Raw genomic sequence first — 20303 nt, 5'->3', positions numbered from 1 at the left:
TCATGGAGTCATTTGGGATCTCACTGCGTGTCTATCGCGCTCTCACTGCGCATCCACAGCGTTTGAACAAGTTGTTTTTTTTATTTGGCTGCGTTCACACAGCGACCCAAAAGAGTTGTTGCTGAGTTCATCGCGCTCTCGTGACGTTTCTTCTGCGTTTATACCGCGCTCCCACCGCGTTTCTAGTGCGTAGTCATCAAGACCACGAAAACTCGAAAAGTGGCCGTTGTACAGTAGCAAGCGATGTAATAATTATCAAACTGGATGAAGATGACTATGTAAAAAGTAGCATTTGCTAATATTCCAAGACCTATCAATGGACTTAGATGGAATTCATGCCATTTGGTTCTGATGTTTTCACATCTTTTCTATCAACTAATAACGGATCTTTTTTGTGGACCTGAATACTTTATATAAGAGTTTTGACCTAGTCCTTCACAAATTGTTTAGAAGTAATTATGTTTCAATTACAATGTACCTTTTCATATATTTACTAGTTGTAAATTCTTGTTTGTTTCCCATACAATTATACAAACTTTTTCAACGTCTGTAAAGCAAATAAACTAACGTCATTATAACGCCTTTTGAGCGATCACATGCTTCGAGTACGACGGGATAAAATAAACCGCAGAGTCGAACGAAATGTGTTAAAAAAATGTGTAAAAAAATGTGTAAAAAAAAGGGGGGGGGGAAATAGAATGCTTATTTCATGGTAGGTTCTTCCCCTTTCATATCTCTCATTAATTATTGTTTGATTTTGAGATCCAAGATTATCAGCGGAACGTATGGTGGTTTAACATACGTCAAACTATCTCAAAAACACGGTACCCAGCACACCGAGCCTCTATTCTCCCGTCTTTTCCAAGAAGACTTCCCGGAATTATCAATGATCAACGTCGTCCTTGTGCTTTAATTTAAAACTTACCACATGACGCCTCCTTGTTTCCACGCACACACACAATATACGAGTTATTGTACTTCAACTATTCTTGATCCATGCCCGGAGTTTTAGTTTCCATAAATACAGGAAATGTTTGACATTCTGGCGGAAACAGGCAATAATCAGATATTTCACATTCTGTTGGTGCGCGTATAGAGACAAACGATCCATGGGGACAGTTCATTGGCAGCAGCGGTGACCCGGTGAAGATGGCATATATGATGTTGATCGGGATTATCGGGGGGATAGTAGTATCTACAACACTGCTGATCGTTCTCCTTTTCCTCTGCTGCCGAAAAAGAAACAGGTTCGTGTATTCCATACTTTGGTTTCTACCGAGAATCCATGCTGTGTTTGTTATGGTTCGAGCTGTTATCAACTTTAGTTCTTATCAAAATGTATAGATTGCATTGTGTTTAAAACGTTAATGAAAAAGGGATATAGTAGTTTCTTCACATTTTTTAAAAATAAAATATTCAGTGAGAATTAATTGATTTAAGAAATAAGGAATCATTCTTTGAATATTATGAGGTGATAATTTTGGACGGGGCGTGGTCAAATCCAATAAAGCCCGAACTCGGAAGATTTGATTACGCCCCAACCGAAATTATCACCTCAAAATATTCAAAGAACAATTTTTCATTACTTTTATAATGTTAAGCAATTATTATTTAATATTAGATAAAATATAAATAAAATATTAGAATATTGACATACGTATGTGATTTTCACTTCTTTTAATTATAAAAACCCCGCTTGCACCCCAACAATATGTCATTTGAATATATTGGACTCGATACAAAATCAATTCGTAGTGTTATCACAGACACAGACACTGAAAAATGTAAATATTAGTCTTTAAAATCTGAATATATTTTTTTGGTGATAATTTAAGTCGATATTGTTATAAGGAAAAATATTGGAGTAAAACAAGTATATCACTTGATGTTGATAGTTGAACATAATTCCGCTATCAAGTGATCGATTCTTCCCCATTGTCTACATGAGTCAACAATATCAAATTTTATATGTTTGCATATGAAAGTCATTAATCAGCTACAATAGGAAGGAAAGGTTTTAGGAAATTCAATATAAATCAAATTTGAAGTTATCATATCTATAAATGGCTACATTTTGCAGACAACACACAGAGGATGAGGCGTCGCCTTACACAGACCCGACAGACACCGCCGTCTCCAAGAGATCTTCAACGTATGCCACGCCATACGACCAGTTCAAGTCCGACAATGGATTCATAGCGGTCCGGAATATTTCCCAGAAGAAGGACCCCCAATACTTCAATGTAGACGTCCAGGACGGACTCTGTGAGCGGGTCAAACCGCAGAGAAAGGGTGGCGGCCGGGGGCACAGGGAGTACTTTAACGTCCAGATAAAGGGTGCCAAAAAGAAGAGTAAGGACTCCGGCAAAGAATACTGGGATGTTCACGTCAACACCAATGCAGCGCCACCAAGCACTACCGGAAGTGCAGCAACCGAAAGTGCAGCAACCGGAAGTGATGTAACCGAAAGTTCGGTCGAAACTCCTGAGACTGATACAGCTCAAGTTCGTGTCGAGACTCGTAGAAACAATTTTCCTACACCTTACTCCTGTATAGAACTCCCATGAACTTGGTCAAACATTGGTTGAAGAACCGGTAACCGTCTGTGATTCGCCTAACCGTCTAACATTCTACAAACAGCGTAACACGACTCCTCTTGAACTGGCGTGCGATTACCATTTTAGTCATAGATTGGTTTTTGGTTTTAATTTAAAAAGTCTTTTTTTTTGGCATACAAAAGCAAAGAACTTAAAATAGCACTAAGTACTTACTGACCAATCGCAATGTTCGCCGTGTTTTCGACAGAGTTCGTGTTGGTGTTTGCTACAAATGTCGTACTCTTAATTCAACCATTTGACAGTGATTTGTCAGTACTACTTGTGGTATATTGTAGGGTTCGTGTTTGATATGTCATTCTTTTCCATTGAACTACACATCAAGTCGATGAAGAATAATTGTAAAATGGAAATCAAAGATTGAAATTTCATCACGCTAGAACAAACAGACAGACAGGCTGTTAATTAGTGGAATGATAGAAACAACAAGGTGATAAGTGGGACACTTATCTGTGATAAAATTAGGACGGATTAAAACAAATTATGTCGATTTCATTATCTCGGATATTCAATTGATAACTCATCAATTATTCGATGAAATCAGTTATCGTGGCTACAACCCCCCCCCCCCACCCCAACCAAACTTTTTTGGATGATCCGCAAATCATGGAAAGTAGCGTTACCAAGTCTTTGCCACGTTTCTTATTTCGTTAACCATTATATTCCATGGATCACCTAAACAACGAAACCCACCAAAACTGGTGTCCAACGAATATTGATGAACCCACTGTATTCGATAATTTATAAACTTTTCGTCGTAATGTTTTTGTGTGGTTTTTTCTTCTTACATCCTTGCAGTTCTGGTCAACTGAAATAATATTGGCTATACTAATCACTCTATTTCTAGGCGGATGCATGAATAATGCTGCTTTTTTATCAAAAGAAATGTCTTTTCACTCACATCAAATAATTTTAAATGAATTGGGCGCTTGTCATTCATGTTTGACTTTTCTTCTTTTATGTTGTTGCATAATACGTGTAGTGGCCATCAAAACGCTCACCACTCAGAGAAACGCACGTAAGGTACATAGTTCATATCACTAGACTTGATGGGTATGTGTAAAGGGCTCATTTGTTAAATTATGAATTCATTTGTCGATATTTTTGCGTGACCTACTTTTTATTTAATTATCACCATGTGCCCAGTTAGTGAATGTTTATGTAGTACATGTACTTCTTCACAAATCATGTTTCTATTAAACAGTTAAGATTATCACAGTCTGTAACTATGTTCAAAATCCTAAAATGATACTATTTGAAACGGGTTTGAAAGTGAAATTTAGCGTTTGTATTTATTCAAGGATACAAACTACAATATATATACTAGTATCCGTTTTGTTAGGGACTAACTTTTATTTTTATCGAAGTTCCAGACTTTATTAAAATTGACTAATTTAAAAATCAATTTCAAAACCAGATTCCATACACAGTATTTGTTTTGCATATTCGAATTAAAAGTTCAAAATCTGGAATACGTAAGAGTTGTAATTAAGGGAACTACATATTATGTAGCTGGTCGTGGCCATTTTTAGACTGTTTGATCTCCTTTTGAAGAGCTCTATATGAAATATAGAAAAGAAAAAAACAATTTTGAAATGTAAAATATATGTGATTTTTTTCTTTACTATTAAGTAATTGTTTATAGCCAAATAAATCATATTTCGAAATCTTAGGTATATCTGGTAATTAATTTGTTGACTATCCAGCCTCATCTTGAAATTTTGGAAAATTTAATTTCTTATTAAAAATTCTAGTTTTTAAAAGTGATAATAAACTATGTAATAATACATAATTCTTGATTTACATGCCCTGTTAAAAAAATGTGAAATTTATGAAATCTAATGTTTAAATACATACTGTAACAGGAGGCCCGTGGGCCACATTGCTCACCTGAGCAACAGAAGATATAATTGGATCAGCTACATGAAGTCATATCCAAAATATTGGGACAATGAATGAGTAAAACAGATCCTATATTAAAAGATTTTCAAATTTTTTTTTTACAGATGTTCTTATGAAAATGAGACCCTTTTGTAACTAGATGATTTCATAGTTATATTACATATTGACCCACCCTACCCTCAGTGATCATGGTTTGAGCAAACTAGAATTGACACAACCTGAGGGTGCTTTTCTGGCCGATTGGTTTTCAAGAAGATTTTAAAAACTTTGTTCTCTATATATTCCTATCTAAAATTTTGACCCCCCCCCCTTGTGAATCTACAATACCTGAGGATGCTTCCACACAAGTTTCAGCTTTTGTGGCGAATTGGTGTTTGAGATGAAAATTTTTAAAGATTTTCTTCTATATATTTCTATATAAAACTTTGACCCCCCCCCCCCCCCCCCCCCATTGTGGCCCCACAGTTTGGTTGAAATTGGCCCAGTGGTTCTGGAGAAAAAGTCGAAAATGTAAAAAGTTTACAGACGGACGGACAGACAGATAGACGCCAAACAAACAGTGATCAGAAAAGCTCACTTGAGCTTTCAGCTCATGAGAGCTAAAAAAAAAAAACACAATAGGAGATATAAGTAAAGATATAACAATTTATTCCAGTTATCAAAAAAGATCTGTACACACTGCTGAAAAAAACCCCAGAAGAATGATGTAGACACCAATCACTTGAAACTGTCAATAGTCAATTCAGCTGGTATAAATAGAATGCACATGTAAAAGGTGCGGGGGGGGGGGGGGGGGGGGGGGGGGAGGGGGGGTGTTGTCACGCCTGCTGGTATATACAGAATTAGCTGGAAGAAAGGGTACTTGTAAGAGGTCTCTCCAGGAGGGGGATAACTTACAACTTACAGCAACTGGGGAAGAGGGGGTGTCATTCCAGCTGGGAAATATATAACAGCGAGAGGATACTTGTAAGGGAAGGGGTATAGTCACTGATCAATAAAGCTGTACACACACTGTGACAGTTATCAACTACTTGTGTTAACAGGACTAACTTCAAACAATCAACAACAGGTGCTTGTTGCTGTATTGGCTGTAATGAGTTCACACAGCCTGGGGTTAATGAGAACACAGCTGTTTTACACTGCTGTCCTAGGGTGCATTCTAAAAACAATAAAAACTTATTACAAGGACAAAATTAAAAAACAACAGAACAAGTGTGTATCTAAATCATATCTAAATCATAAAACCAAACACAAGTTCTCCTGGACCATATATCTTTACTGATTACCTAAGCCAATCATTATTCAAAGACAAAACCCTATGTTTACATTTTATAACCATGATCATTATATTTTAATTTCATTACAAATGATAACATGATATACTGTTGTGACACCATTGATCCACGAGGCTGTAATAGTAGATAACACTATCTAAAATCTTCTGTCAAAAATCAAATTTTGCAGTAAATTGTACTTTCATTGTGACATAAAGTTCAAATAAATGTCCTAGCAAACAACACTCAAATCAAATATATTTATGAATAAAAGATAAAATTGAAATTCATCTACTTCCCTAATAGATCACACAGACAATAGAGAGGTAAATCCTCAGATCCTGCCATAGGTCTTCTCTACAATAAAAATGTCAGAATGCGGACATATCAAAAACGTTATGAAAAAAATCAACCATTTACAGGTGTACCAGCATTAATCTTTATCTGCATATGGGTTAGTTAATTTGCAAAAAAAAAACTTTCAAAATAATGATAACATAAAAAATTAGTACAGTTTGCATACCAAAATAAACCTAAGTAAAATAATTTATCAAACAAAACCTTTCTCAAATCAAAATTAGCAAAACAATTCCAATCAGACATAAGCTTGTTAGTGCAACAACACTGATGGAAGATCGGCCACTGTGTGCTGGCTGATGATGTCGTTGTTTCAGGGGGAGGGGGAGGGGAAGGCGCCTGATTGGTTGGAATCACAGGAGAGGGATCTCTGAGGACGAAGTGTAGCTCCGGACCCGTGAGAAAATCAGGTCAGGATAGCCCTTGTTGTCCAGTAGCTGACAAGTGTTCTCCTGTCCTGTCATCCTGTCAATAAAATCACCAGTTGAAAATACCTTCTACAGGTGTGTGACAAATACAAGGTAAATGTTGTATGCATACAACACCTTCTACAGGTGTGCGACAGACAATAGGTAAATGTTGTATGCATACAATACCTTCTACAGGTGTGCGACGGACATCAGGTAAATGTTGTATGCATACAATACCTCCTACAGGTGTGTTACAGATGCCAGGTAAATGTTGTATGCGTACAATACCTTCTACAGGTGTGTGACAAATACCAGGTAAATGTTGTATGCATACAATACCTTCTACAGGTGTGCAACAAATACCATGTAAACGGTGTATGCATACAATGCCTTCTACAGGTGTGAGACAAATGCCAGGTAAGTGTTTTATGCATACAATACTTTCTACAGGTGTGCAACAGACATCAGGTAAATGTTGTATGCATACAATACCTCCTACAGGTGTGCCACAAATACCAGGTAAATGTTGTATGCATAAAATACCTCCTACAGGTGTGCCACAACTACCAGGTAAATGTTGTAAGCATAAAAAATTTTATACAAATTTATTACACAATTCAAGTAAATATGCACACATACTACATAGCCCCTTTGCAGGTGTACAACACTGATATCGTTAGATATTGCCTGTGTAACAAACTTGACTGCACTATAAGTGTTTGTCACTGTTTTTACATGCAGCAGGAGGTAAGGAAGCATGGTTTGAACTCCATTTTTTTCTTCACACAGAAAATCTCATCTAAGAAAGGTTTATTGCCTTAGACATCACTCTAACTCACAAGAAAATCTCTTTCTTAATTCTGACACAAAGAACAAAAAACAAACACACTAAGAGCACACTTACTGGAAAGCCATACATCAAGCTTCCTGGACTCTTAATCTCTCACCCATCGCATTGGACTGACTTCATTACAAGTAAATCTTTGAGATTGGTGTATATGGGACATCACTACATTATGGTGTCACCCTAAGGCTTTCCTCACACTCTCAAAAAGAGGATTTGACTTGGCTGTCTACGCATGATACGTACGTACTAGGAACAATGACCTTCAGTTCTCTTTAGTTCAGATTACCGGGGAGGAAGTAATAAGGAACCACTCAACCCACACAAAAATGCAATAAAAAATGCAAAGTACGCATCAATCTACGTATTTCCCTGTTTATCCTTGTTTATGATACTTAAAAAAAAATGCACAAATTACATATCAAACAACATGTGTTGTTTATCCTGGAAAAAACAAACAAGAGGACCATGATCCACACAGCTCACTCGCCAACGATCGACTGACAACAAAACAACAAACCATCAGCTGCCTCCAGAAAATTTCACATGCAAAAATTTACATCAATTTCACTTCACATGAATTTCATGTGAACTTCACATGAAACTTCAGATGAATTCGTGGGGAACTTTTTTGACATGAATTTCGCGTGAGGCACAATTTGCTGTATACAGAAACTTTTTTCTGAAAATGAGTCCGACACTAAATACAATAGCCTCCTTTTCAGGGTCCTTCATTACTGAATGAGAATTGAGCAGTGATATCTTGAATGTATTTGGTAGAAGCATTGACATATCTTACATGTACTTGGTTGTGACGGAATAGTCAATCCACTGTAGCTTGGCAAAGCTCTTTTTGCCGACATTACTCAGCTCAAGCTCCTGTAAAATGATGAAAAAAAACTTAATTACCAAACAAAACAAAGGATAAAGTTTGTATATATCTCTAACGGAAGCAACTAACAATATTTCACATCAATTACATACTCTGTAACTAACTAAATAGAATGTCATTTAGCAGGAAATGTCATTTACTTCATGGTGTATTAAGAAATTGGTATGACATCGTATACAGTACATGTATATGTAAAATTTCATAGTGAATAAGTTATCTATTCAATAGGTATATTATTGCCTTTAAAATCCTTATTAACATATTACATGAATGTTATTGCTGTATGTTGATGTAGTTTTTAATGTACCAAGTAGAAGATCATTATGGTACATCAGAATATATATGTCATTTCAGTATGTCAATATTTTATAAATGCAAAACATGGTATGTCATTTCAGTATGTCAATATCTTATCTACGTAGCATGTGGTATGTCATTTCGGTATGTCAATACTTTATCGACATACCATGTGGTATGTCATTACTGTATGTCAATATTTTATCTACATACCATGTGGTATGTCATTTCAGTATGTCAATATTTTTTCTTGGTGCCAAATGGTATGTCATTTCAGTCTGTCAGTATTTTTTTCTACATGCATGTGGTATGTCATTTCAGTGTGTCAATGTTTTATTTACATACCTCGTGGTATGTCATTTCAGTATGCCTATATTTTATATACAAACCACGTAGTATGTCATTTCCATATCATTGTTGTTCCGCTGACGTTGGTGTTTTTTGTAGTAGGGGATCGTCTGGTCCTTCGTCTTTACTCGCTTTAACACAGCAGTCATCTAACAATTAAAATTAAGTCTGTATGTTTGATGTAAGAAAAGGGGCAGTGGTCCAAATCATTAGACGTATAGATTCCTTTTTTTTCTGCGAGTACTTAATTCTGCAATTACATAGGATTGTATTAAAACACAAGAATTTATCAAATTGTGATAAAAACTTTTATCATTTCATATAATTACATTTTCAACTGTCTTTCTTTGTTGATAACATTACCAATCAGTTTTGAAGCCTATAACCCAATAATCTCATAAAAGATGAGCGAAACAAAATAGGCATGTTTTACAGCATAATGGAAACACGGTATTGGCTGCGCCGCGTGGTAATACATAGCATGTGCTACATGTAAAAAATAGTGATTTTAAAATGTTGTTTTAAACTGTAGAAATTGGGAATAATATAAATATAAGTAATAAGAAATCATTGTTTGAATATTATGAGCTGATAATTTCGGTCGGGCGTGGTCAAATCTATAATAAAGCCCTTTGGGCTTTATTGGATTTGACCACGCCCTGACTGAAATTATTACCTAATAATACTCAAAGAATGATTCCTTATTCCTTAAATAGTTCACAACCATCTGAAAAATGAAAGTTAAATATTGAAATCCAAAAGGATTGTTTTTCACAAGTTTACGCAAATATTTATTCCTCACGTTTATCAGGAATCTACAGTATTTAAAAGACATAAATCAAGAAAGTGGATTTAGACAGTTAAGCTTCAAAACAGTATATTTAATTTCAAAAGAAATATGGGAAATTGGAATGAGTCTATGGATAAATTGTTATTACCCAAATTTGAAGATTTTACTTGTAAATTTATTGCTTAGTAATTTTTTTTAATTTGATAAATTGCTTTGAAACTTATCTTAAAGTATTGGTTTATTTTCTTTAAATTTAAAAATATTTCTTATCTATTTAAAAGCATTTGCTGATAAACATGTACTAGTTAGATTCCCTATTCCACACACTTGTTTTTACATTAAGGAAGTACCTAGAGGATGTGAAGAGCTTTCCAGAGACTAATAACTTTCTGAGTTCTGTACCATAAGAGCAATCATACCCATATCTTAAAATTTAAAGTGTCTAAGGTTGATTTTTGAGATAAGGAAAACAATAACAAATTTTTTTGCTTTACTTCTCAAAATAAATATATAAAATTATTTATTGACAGCAAAACTTTCCGTAGATTGCTGTGACATATATAGAATTAGGAGGCCTTTTTTAACTTAAAATTTAGAAAAGCATTTGGATTGAGCTATGTGTTTGACAAGGGTTAGACTGAAGTGCAGTAACAAGCTCTGAGTGTAGATGTTGACCTCGTGTGCTACACTCACCCTGTCCCCGATCTGTTTGAAGACTCCTGTTAGCATGCCCGTGTCCTTGGTATACTTGTGCTTCAGTTTCGGGAGTACACTCGGGGGATCTTCTGGACTGGTCATGATTGTCACAGCACCTGTAAACAAATAGATACTGTAAACAAAGATAAAGCACCTGTAAACATATATATACTGTAAACAAAGATACAGCACCTGTAAACAAGTAGATACTGTAACAAAAACAAAGATACAGCACCTTTAAACAAATATATCTGTAAAACAATATACAGCATCTGTAAACAAACAGATATTGTAAACAAAGATACAGCATCTGTAAGTAAATATATACTTTAAACAAAGATACAACACCTGGAAACAAATGTAAACTGTAAACATAGATACATCACCTGTAAACAAATACATACTGTAAACAAAGATACAGCACCTGTAAACAAATATATGTACATACTGTAAACAAAGATACAGCACCTGTAAACAAATACATGTACATACTGTAAACAAAGATACAGCACCTGTAAACAATTACATACTGTATCATATAGATATTGCAACTGTACACAGACACATAATTGAACACAGGTGATTATTGTCATTGCATCTCTAAATAGATAAATCTTAAAACAAAGTTAACAATTCATACAATTGATGTCACTTTATCTGTTAATACTAAGCTATAGATTTTATTCATTTATTGATATCTTGGTCATTTCTTATCAACTTTTAAAAAAGGGTATTGTACCAAGTATCATTTTTATGCATTTATTTCTACCATGTTTACTCTAAATATGTTAATTACTTTGCCTAATTAAATCACAAACTTGCTTATGAAATGAGATTGTGTTTGTTTTGTTGTGGTTTAATTTTTCAATATTTTCTGTCAACTTTTCAATAAAACCTTGGCAAATAGTTTCCCAAATAAACCTCCCAAAATTATATATATAAGGAAGAGAAGTCAATATAAAATGAACACAAGGTTAGAAAAATAAATTATAAATTTCATTAATTAATATTAAATATGTTGAAAATTCAGGAACAGGACGTTGAGTGGTCCATGACCTTCTTATGACTTTGATGCTATTCATAGTGGACGTAATACCAGCTTGAGACAATTATATTTAGTTAAGGAAATATTACACACAGAAGCTGGGTACTATCTCAAGACATGATAACTGGGTACTATATTTAAGACATAATAGCTGGGTACTATATTCAAGACACAATAGCTAGGTACTATATTCAAGACATGATAACTGGGTAGTATATTCAAGACATAATAGCTGGGTACTATATTCAAGACACAATAGCTGGGTACTATATTCAAGACATGATAACTGGGTACTATCTCAAGACATGATAACTGGGTACTATATTCAAGACATAATAGCTGGGTACTATATTCAAGACACAATAGCTGGGTACTATATTCAAGACATGATAACTGGGTACTATCTCAAGACATGATAACTGGGTACTATATTCAAGACACAATAGCTGGGTACTATATTCAAGACACAATAGCTGGGTACTATATTCAAGACATGATAACTGGGTACTATATTCAAGACATAATAGCTCGGTACTATATTCAAGACATAATAGCTGGGTACTATATTAAAGACATAATAGCTGGGTACTGTATTCAAGACACAATAGCTGGGTACTATATTCAAGACATAATAGCTGGGTACTATATTCAAGACATAATAGCTGGGTACTATATTCAAGACATAATAGCTGAGTACTATATTCAAGACACAATAGCTGGGTACTATATTCAAGACATAATAGCTGGGTACTATAATCAAGACATAATAGCTGGGTACTATATTCAAGACATGATAACTGGGTACTATATTCAAGACATAATAGCTGGGTACTATATTCAAGACATAATAGCTGGGTACTATATTCAAGACATAATAGCTTGGTACTATATTCAAGACATATTAGTAAGTCAAGCCTCTGAGAGATTTGACTTACTGTCGGGAAAGAAGTAGAAATAGGACTTACCGTCAGGAAAGAAGCGGACATATCTGTAGTACTCGACCACATGGAAGGGCCGGTAAAAATTATCCAAACTCTTCTCCCCGGGCCTCACATAAGATAGCTTGCTGATGTAACAACCTGCACATGTTAACAAATTGTCAGCAGTTACAGTCAAAGCGGCTGTCCCATTCATAAACAGGCCTCAATGGTCTAAGCAATTTTATAAAATGTTCCTACCTCTAAACAAAGAAGAGTTAGGTGAATTTTCAACTACATATATCATGAAATAAAATTAATTATTTAGCAAAATGCAAGCAGTTTTTACAGTGCAAAAATGCCATCTGTGACTAGCAATTAAACTCTAGTGAGATTTGAAATGATAGCATCGACAAACTGTTGACCAGCCATTTTCCATGAATGTATATGGTATTATTTAGGACATTGTACGATCTGACACACACTGACCATTGTACAGGAGGTGTGGGCGTTGTATGTACATGTTCCTCCAGCCCCCAAACTTCTTACACTTCCCAGTATTTGACCCCCACACCTTCTGACACGCTGACCGCCAGATTCCCTCATCCCTGGCTGCCAGGTAAAATCCTCGACACACCTGTCAGAAAAAAAGCTACCACAGGTGAGAATATCAGACAAGAATTTATTAAATCAATATGAGCTGCAATTTTTATGTCAGAAATTTTTACTGTTTACGAGTGATTATGATTAACTACTCAATGACAAAATGGATTATGGCATATAAACATCTGTTGATCATATTTAAGTAAGAAAACCTATTTTGAAGACTTGATTGAAGCAAAATTACATCACGCTGTACAAAAATTGATTTGCTATGTATAATGGTATTCCTTAGCACAAAAAGATAAAATTTGATGATTTATCTTAATTTTATATACTAGTAATAGTATCTTAAAAATTTCAGTTACATGCAGAATTATCATGATAGCAGGTTTTGGTAACAGAATACAATTCTGAAAATTGCTTTGAGCTTGCACAGGTTACGACATGTTGGAAATTTCTACAGGGTGGTAGTTATTGTAAACAACCTTTACCTCTGAGAAATTTTCAAGAGACTTCATGTCAAGGTCAACAGACACGACCCAACGCAGGATGTAGTTCAAAAGTTCCACAGGTAAAACAGAGATATGGGTAGTCTAAAAAACAAAGTGATATATTGACAATACACGGCTTTGATAAGGTTAATACCCAAAATGCCCTTCAAGTTACCACAAGAAAGCATATTTTGTAACATAAGAATTTAACAAACACTGTATGTAATGACTTACCCTCTGTTTGTACTCGGGGTAACAGGACTTCCCACTGTCTGTAATGACTTACCCTCTGTTCGTACTCCGGGACTTTACGTCTGTAATGACTTACCCTCTGTTTGTACACCGGGTAGCAAGACTTCCCACTGTATGTAATGACTTACCCTCTGTTCGTACTCTGGGTAACAGGACTTCTAACTGTATGTAATCATGACTTACCCTTTGTTCATACTCCGGGACTTTACGTCTATAATGACTTACCCTCTGTTTGTACACCGAGTAGAAAGACTTCCCAATGTATGTAATGACTTACCCTCTGTTTGTACACCGAGTAGAAAGACTTCCCAATGTATGTAATGACTTACCCTCTGTTTGTACACCGGGTAGCAGGACTTCCCACTGTATGTAATGACTTACCCTCTGTTCATACTCCAGGGCTGCGTTTTACAAAAGAACTTACGACTTACGACCAAATTAATGAATGTTAATAAATCACAAACTAATCAAAACATTATTCTTATGACTGGATAATGGAATTATGGAAACTCAAATATTAGTAAACAAATTATTTGATGTCATTTTTTTTCTTTAAAGGTCATTTTACAAGACTGTAAATATTTACGATTTGTCGTAAGTTCTTTTGTAAAATTCAGCCCAGGACTTTATGTCTGTAATGACTTACCCTCTGATCATATTCCGGGTGACAGGACTTCCTGCTGTTGACATCCTCAGACAACTGAAGGCTCTGCAGGTGTTCCATCAGCTTATCTTCAAGCTCTTCATTGTCTACACTGAATATTTATATTAAAGATTAATTACTCTTTCATCAAATCCATATTTCATGTTATTGTATATATCAAATATGATTGTTTTACATATCATTTAGAAAAAAAGTCTGAGGAGAAGAATAATTGAGTCCTCAATGATGATCCTGCCCTATGCCTTTTTAACAATTCTCAGAAGAGAAGAATAACTAAGTCCTCAGAGGAACTTTAACTCTGTTCCACTGACATTTTCCATAAATTCTGTATCATGTGATCAGTGTACACAACTTCTGACATGCTTCGTGTCATTAGGCAGCCCTGACATAGTGACATACCTTCCTACATAGCCATGACATAGTGACATACCTTCCTACATAGCCCTGACATAGTGACATACCTTCCTACAGGGCCCTGACATAGTGACATACCTTCCTACAGGGCCCTGACATAGTGACATACCTTCCTACAGGGCCCTGACATAGTGACATACCTTCCTACAGGGCCCGACATAGTGACATACCTTCCTACAGGGCCCTGACATAGTGACATACCTTCCTACAGGGCCCGACATAGTTACATACCTTCCTACAGGGCCATGACATAGTTACATACCTTCCTACAGGGCCCGACATAGTTACATACCTTCCTACAGGGGCCCCGACATAGTTACATACCTTCCTATAGAACTCTCACTTTCCTGTCTCTCTGTAAAAGAAGCAACCAGCTTAGTCTCTTTTGATGTGTACAAATGAATTGTCAAGGCCTGGATTATAATTTTCTGTGATTTGATGATATGTTTGTTCTCCTTATTCATAATCTCAAAGAATTGTAAACAGCAAAAAATGTTAAAATTCATAGATACTTATCATTACTTATTATTAACCATGGACAAACAATGAAATAAAATTCCTACAATTAACTCCCCTCCCTCCCTAAAATAAAAAAAAAACAATAATCAAAGAATTTTTAAAAAATATTTATTATCTCTAATGAAGTATCGAATTGTGACTTATTTTCTGCCATGATAAATTGGACTTTTTTTAATAAATCAAAATTTACCTCTTGGACCATGGAGAGATGTAAAGTCGACTTGAAACTCAATATCAGGTACTAGCTGGGTTGCACGCTTGTAGAATTCAACAGCTGAAATATCAGTATTATTTACACTGTCCACAGTCTACTAAATTATTTATCAGATGATAAACTAGTGTATAATTTACACTGTTGACAGTCCACTAAATTACACAACAGCTGAATTATCAGCATTATTCACACTGTTAACAGTCTACTTAATTACTTAACAGCTGAATTATCAGCATTATTTACACTGTTAACAGTCTACTTAATTACTTAACAGCTGAATTATCAGAAATCTGCATTGTTAATAATCTACTAAATTTAATGTTATACAGTGTATCTACATTCATCAAAGGTTTAAAATGTGAGTCAATGTTAACACATGAGTGCTATAAATCTGCCCTAAGTTATATTTAATCACCTGATCACCTCGATGTGATTGTTTACCTTCATAAAGTCGTCCAGACTGCTCCAATTGTGAGCCTTTCAGAAACAAAACCTTTGCCTAGAAATGAAATAAAAAAATCTAAACCACTCATTCAATGCGCTACAGAGCTCTGTATTACTTGTAACAATTAATTTCTTTTTTGGGGGGATCGTTCAAAGAATTAATCTATATAATACTACATGTAGCTATCAAATCATGAAAATAGCTTTAGTTAGGCAGCTAATTTACAAAAAAAAAAAAAAAAAAACTTTGAATGTAACTTTCGGCAGATTTTTACTTTTTCTACAAGTTATATTTGTTGGACTAATAGTCATACAATATTTGCTGTATCTAGAAATGAAACGGAGGCGTGACGAGTGCCCGCAAGGGCACGAGGTCACGACCCAGTTTCATTTCTAGATACAGCAATTATTGTATGACGATTGGTCCAGCAAATGATTTGTGGCACGCCTACTTTCACGAGCTGCAGTGGAATTTTTCGCGCGGCATTTCAGTTTAGACCGCTTAGAAAGATGGACATAGATTTTCTTGACGATGGACATAGATTTTCTTGACGATGAATTCAAAATTGAAGAGATAGACGACTTGACATTATCTCAAGTTTGTGACGAAATGGAAGCTTTCGACGGATTGCTTAACATGAGCCTTACCCAGACGCTTGCAGAGTACGAAACAGGATTGGATCATGGTGAATTTCAACTGGATTGGAACTTTTTGGGTGAAAATGAAAACGTTACAAAAATGCCGACCACATCGGGTGATCGCTTCGCAACCCCTGTGATGGAAAGTGACCTGAAATCGTTAATTGAAAGTCAGGAAAACATTAACACTAAACAGAACACTAAGTGGGCGGTCAATGTGTTTGAAAAATGGAGAACCGGCAGATCCGAAACTATTCCAGAACTTCAATTCCAGGGCAGTGAGGAAATGAATTACTGGCTACAACGCTTTATAGTGGAAGCTAGACGGCAGGACGGTAAGGATTATCCCCCTAAGAGCCTGTACTTGATTTCATGCGGACTCCTTTGATTTTTGCAAGACAAAGGTGTGTACGATAAAAACTTTTTAGACCAAAAAAACACAACATTTATCGAATTTCGGAAAGTTCTAGATGCAAAAATGAAGTCGCTGATTGAACTGGGCATAGGCTGTACTACAAAGCAGGCTGATCCTATTTTACCAGAGGATGAGGCTAAGTTGTGGGATGTCGGAGTGTTTGGAAAGAAAAATGCGGAACAACTTCAGAAAACTATTTTCTTTTACGCATGCAAAATATTTGGTCTACGTGGTTGCGACGAACATCATAATTTGGAATGCGAACAGTTTACTATTGGATCAGACAAGCTGGGGAAGTTTATTCAGTTTACAGGTCGGAAAACCAAAACATACAAAGGAGGGCTCGGACAGCTGAATGTGTGCAACAAGACTATTAAACATCACTGCCAGTCCGGTAAGAGAAATCTCTCTCTCTCTCTCTCTCTCTCTCTCTCTCTACGCTAGCTTACTCGCTCGTTCAACTTGCATGTACTTATAAATTACTTTTCATTATATAGGGGAGAGATGCAATGCTGACTATTTCGATTTATATCTGGATTCTCTCGGACGCAAAGGACCATTCTATTGGAGACCACTACCCGCAACATCTGATGTGCCGATCCGGTATGGAAATCAAGCAGTGGGAATTAACAAGCTGAAAAGTTTCATGCGCGTCAGCTGTACGGAAGGCGGTTTACAGGGAAATTATTCGAATCATAGCGGCAAACGCACTTGCGCGACCCAGCTATATTTGTCTGGTGTTGAGGAACAACAGATAATGAATCGTACTGGTCATCGCTCACAAGCAGGGGTCCGTAAATACAAAAGGTCCAGTGCGGAAATGGAAGCTAATGTGTCCAAGATTTTGGATCCGCCCAACGAGTGTACCGATAACTCGATTGCGACTTCTGCAGATGAATCAACTCCTAATATTTCCGAGTGTTCCGTTTTTCCGGAAACATCAGCAACTGTCCATAGCGAAGAGGAGCCCATGAGCAAGAGGCCTAGACTCCCATTTGGAGAATTTAAAAACTGCAACATTACGTTTCAGTTTTAAAGTATAGATAGTAGCTAAGCCAGATAGGTTGGTTAACTACACGAAACATATTTTTCTATTTATTGTTGAATTTTATGTTGTCTGTGTTAAAAATTACACAAGGACGTTCAGCAGCTGTTCAGGTGTTTATGTAGTTTAGAGTTGTTATGAAATTGATTAAAGCATAAATTTTGTGTTAGTTTGCTTTTTTCTCACTGTACAATAATTCAAAATTTATTGTACGGTACAATCACCATGCAGTCTTTCATACAGTACAATAACGTGTAGATTCTAAAGTTATTGTACGGTGATATGCCACGCCTACTCGGGTAAAGGACAAGTATTGGAAATTATTGTACACCAGTCATCAAAGGAAAAACGCCGCATAAGTGCCACAAGTTATATATATTCATACAACATTAAATGGATTAAAATTTTATCTATTCAAACAAAGCATGAGAACTAGAATTAAATCATTCCCCACAGACAGTACAGTAAAATTCGTTTAGTACGAAAACAGATATAGAGAATTCTCGGATATAGCGAAGTCTTTTTGAGTCCCCAGTAAAATTCTTAACAAATCTTTGCAAATATTTAAGGTTATAAGGAATTCGGATATAACGAATTTCAGATATAGCGAACTGATTTTCAGTCCCGTAGAGGTGAATTATAACGAAATTTAACAATTTTATAACGAATGTCTTTACAGTTTACAAAAAGTTTGCACTACCCTTTAACATAATAGTTTGAATGAATTTATTTTCATATAATATTTTGGACTTACAATCCAATTATTAAAGGTATCAAAGTAATGTATTTTTATTCTAAGCCTCAATTAGCAAAAATTATAGTCTGGTCTAAGAAAACATGTATATAGTGAATTAGCTATAGTTATTATTACGAATTCGTTATACGGATATATCGAATTACAGATATAACGAAGTAAATCCATCGGTCCCTAGGACTTCGCTATAACCAAGTTTTACTGTAATGAGTTATAAGAAGAGGATTCAAACAAACTAATACATGTACCTGCTCTAAGACATAGTCATTCTGTGAGTCAGTGGCCCCTGGCTGACCTCTTGGTGACCTTGACTTTATCTCCTGTTGCCATTGACTACGGAAACTACTCAGCTCATCCTCAAGGTCAAGGTTGCTGTTCCCTTGTACATCACTGCTCAACAGACTAGGAATGCTGGAATCGTCCTACCGAATACAAACTTGTTCTTATCACACACGTAGAGTTATCTGGGGCTACACTAATCTAATCATGTTTTGAGGTTATTGGAAAATACTCTTTGTAACATGTTAACATGTTGGGAACAGACCTAGCTGCAGGACTGTAGCTCATGGTCTGAAAAAATTCGGATGGACAATCTCCCAGTCTGAAAAAATTTGGATGGATGACCTGGGAGCTACAGTGCCTCCCATAGTAAAAAAAAATGCAATTTACTGCGCACAAGAAAATGCGCTAGTTTTGGACTGATTAATCTCATTTACGAACACATTCTGTACAAATATTAGATCCCAAAAAATTTCTCGGATATTTTTCTACAGATATCGTCACTTCACTTGCTTCTGATAGTCTTTTAAACACCATAACCAGCCCTCTATTTTAAAGTGGTGCAAGTTTTTTTACATTTAAAAATGGTGACTCTCAATCTCGACGTAAATTAACATACTTCATTTTCTGAGGTCGGTTATCATGTTTAAGAGAAAATCTGAGGCAAGCAAAGTGACGATATCAGTAGTAAATTTGCTGAGGAATTTAATGGTACTAATTATTCTTACAGAATTTGTTTGAAAATAAGGTTTACAGGTCCAAAATAGTGCAATTTTTTGTGTGCCGTAAATTGCAGTTTTTCACTATAGAAGGCATTGTAGCTCCCAGGTCGTACATCCTAATTTTGTCAGATCGGGAGCTACAGTCCTACAGCTAGATCAGACCCAACAGAAAGTAAACTGCAACTAAACCCTGGGTTTACTTTTGGGATTTACTCTGGGTTTACTAAAGTTGACCTAGAGTAAATCCAAAGTAAACCCAGAGTGGATACAGAGAGTAAACTCTGATCAGAAGTATACATGTACCCCTGAAAGCAGATACTACATGTGTATTTGGAATATACAAGGGGCAGGAATTAACAGGCAGTAAGATTGTAAGATATAAGATGGGTTTGCTTAACACTTCAGTGTATACAGTGGACCCCAAAGGCAAACACCCTGTAAACCCAAAGTAAACCCTAAGT

General features: G+C 35.7%; 2 protein-coding genes and 1 pseudogene across 2 annotated transcripts in view; 2 read left to right on the top strand and 1 right to left on the bottom strand.

Moving 5' to 3' along the window:
- Positions 1-860: 860 nt before the first annotated feature.
- LOC117683701 (uncharacterized) lies at positions 861-4087 on the top strand. The gene is made up of 2 exons (XM_034453494.2): positions 861-1247; positions 2081-4087. The coding sequence occupies exons 1-2, from the start codon at positions 1150-1152 to the stop codon at positions 2565-2567; spliced, it is 585 nt and encodes a 194-aa protein (XP_034309385.2). The 5' UTR covers positions 861-1149; the 3' UTR covers positions 2568-4087.
- A 1061-nt stretch (positions 4088-5148) lies between these two features.
- Positions 5149-20303, bottom strand: part of LOC105337362 (F-box only protein 9) — a 16158-nt gene continuing 1003 nt past the window's right edge. Inside the window, exons 2-13 of the mRNA XM_066084465.1 lie at positions 19090-19263; positions 15986-16043; positions 15521-15604; positions 15136-15166; positions 14380-14488; positions 13482-13583; positions 12877-13024; positions 12436-12549; positions 10423-10541; positions 8981-9088; positions 8202-8281; positions 5149-6613 (exon numbers count right to left, since the gene is read on the bottom strand). Of these exons, the coding sequence (XP_065940537.1) occupies positions 6502-6613; positions 8202-8281; positions 8981-9088; positions 10423-10541; positions 12436-12549; positions 12877-13024; positions 13482-13583; positions 14380-14488; positions 15136-15166; positions 15521-15604; positions 15986-16043; positions 19090-19263 (1239 nt within the window). The 3' untranslated portion in view covers positions 5149-6501. The remainder of the gene's footprint in view (positions 6614-8201; positions 8282-8980; positions 9089-10422; positions 10542-12435; positions 12550-12876; positions 13025-13481; positions 13584-14379; positions 14489-15135; positions 15167-15520; positions 15605-15985; positions 16044-19089; positions 19264-20303) is intronic.
- On the top strand, positions 16534-17486 carry LOC136275327 (uncharacterized protein KIAA1958-like; annotated as a pseudogene).

The sequence above is a fragment of the Magallana gigas genome, chromosome 5 (genome assembly GCF_963853765.1).
Source record: "Magallana gigas chromosome 5, xbMagGiga1.1, whole genome shotgun sequence".
Classification (NCBI taxonomy): Eukaryota; Metazoa; Mollusca; class Bivalvia; order Ostreida; family Ostreidae; genus Magallana; species Magallana gigas.
The sequence above is the reverse complement of the archived record's forward strand: the minus strand, read 5'-3'. Positions and strand labels throughout refer to the sequence as shown.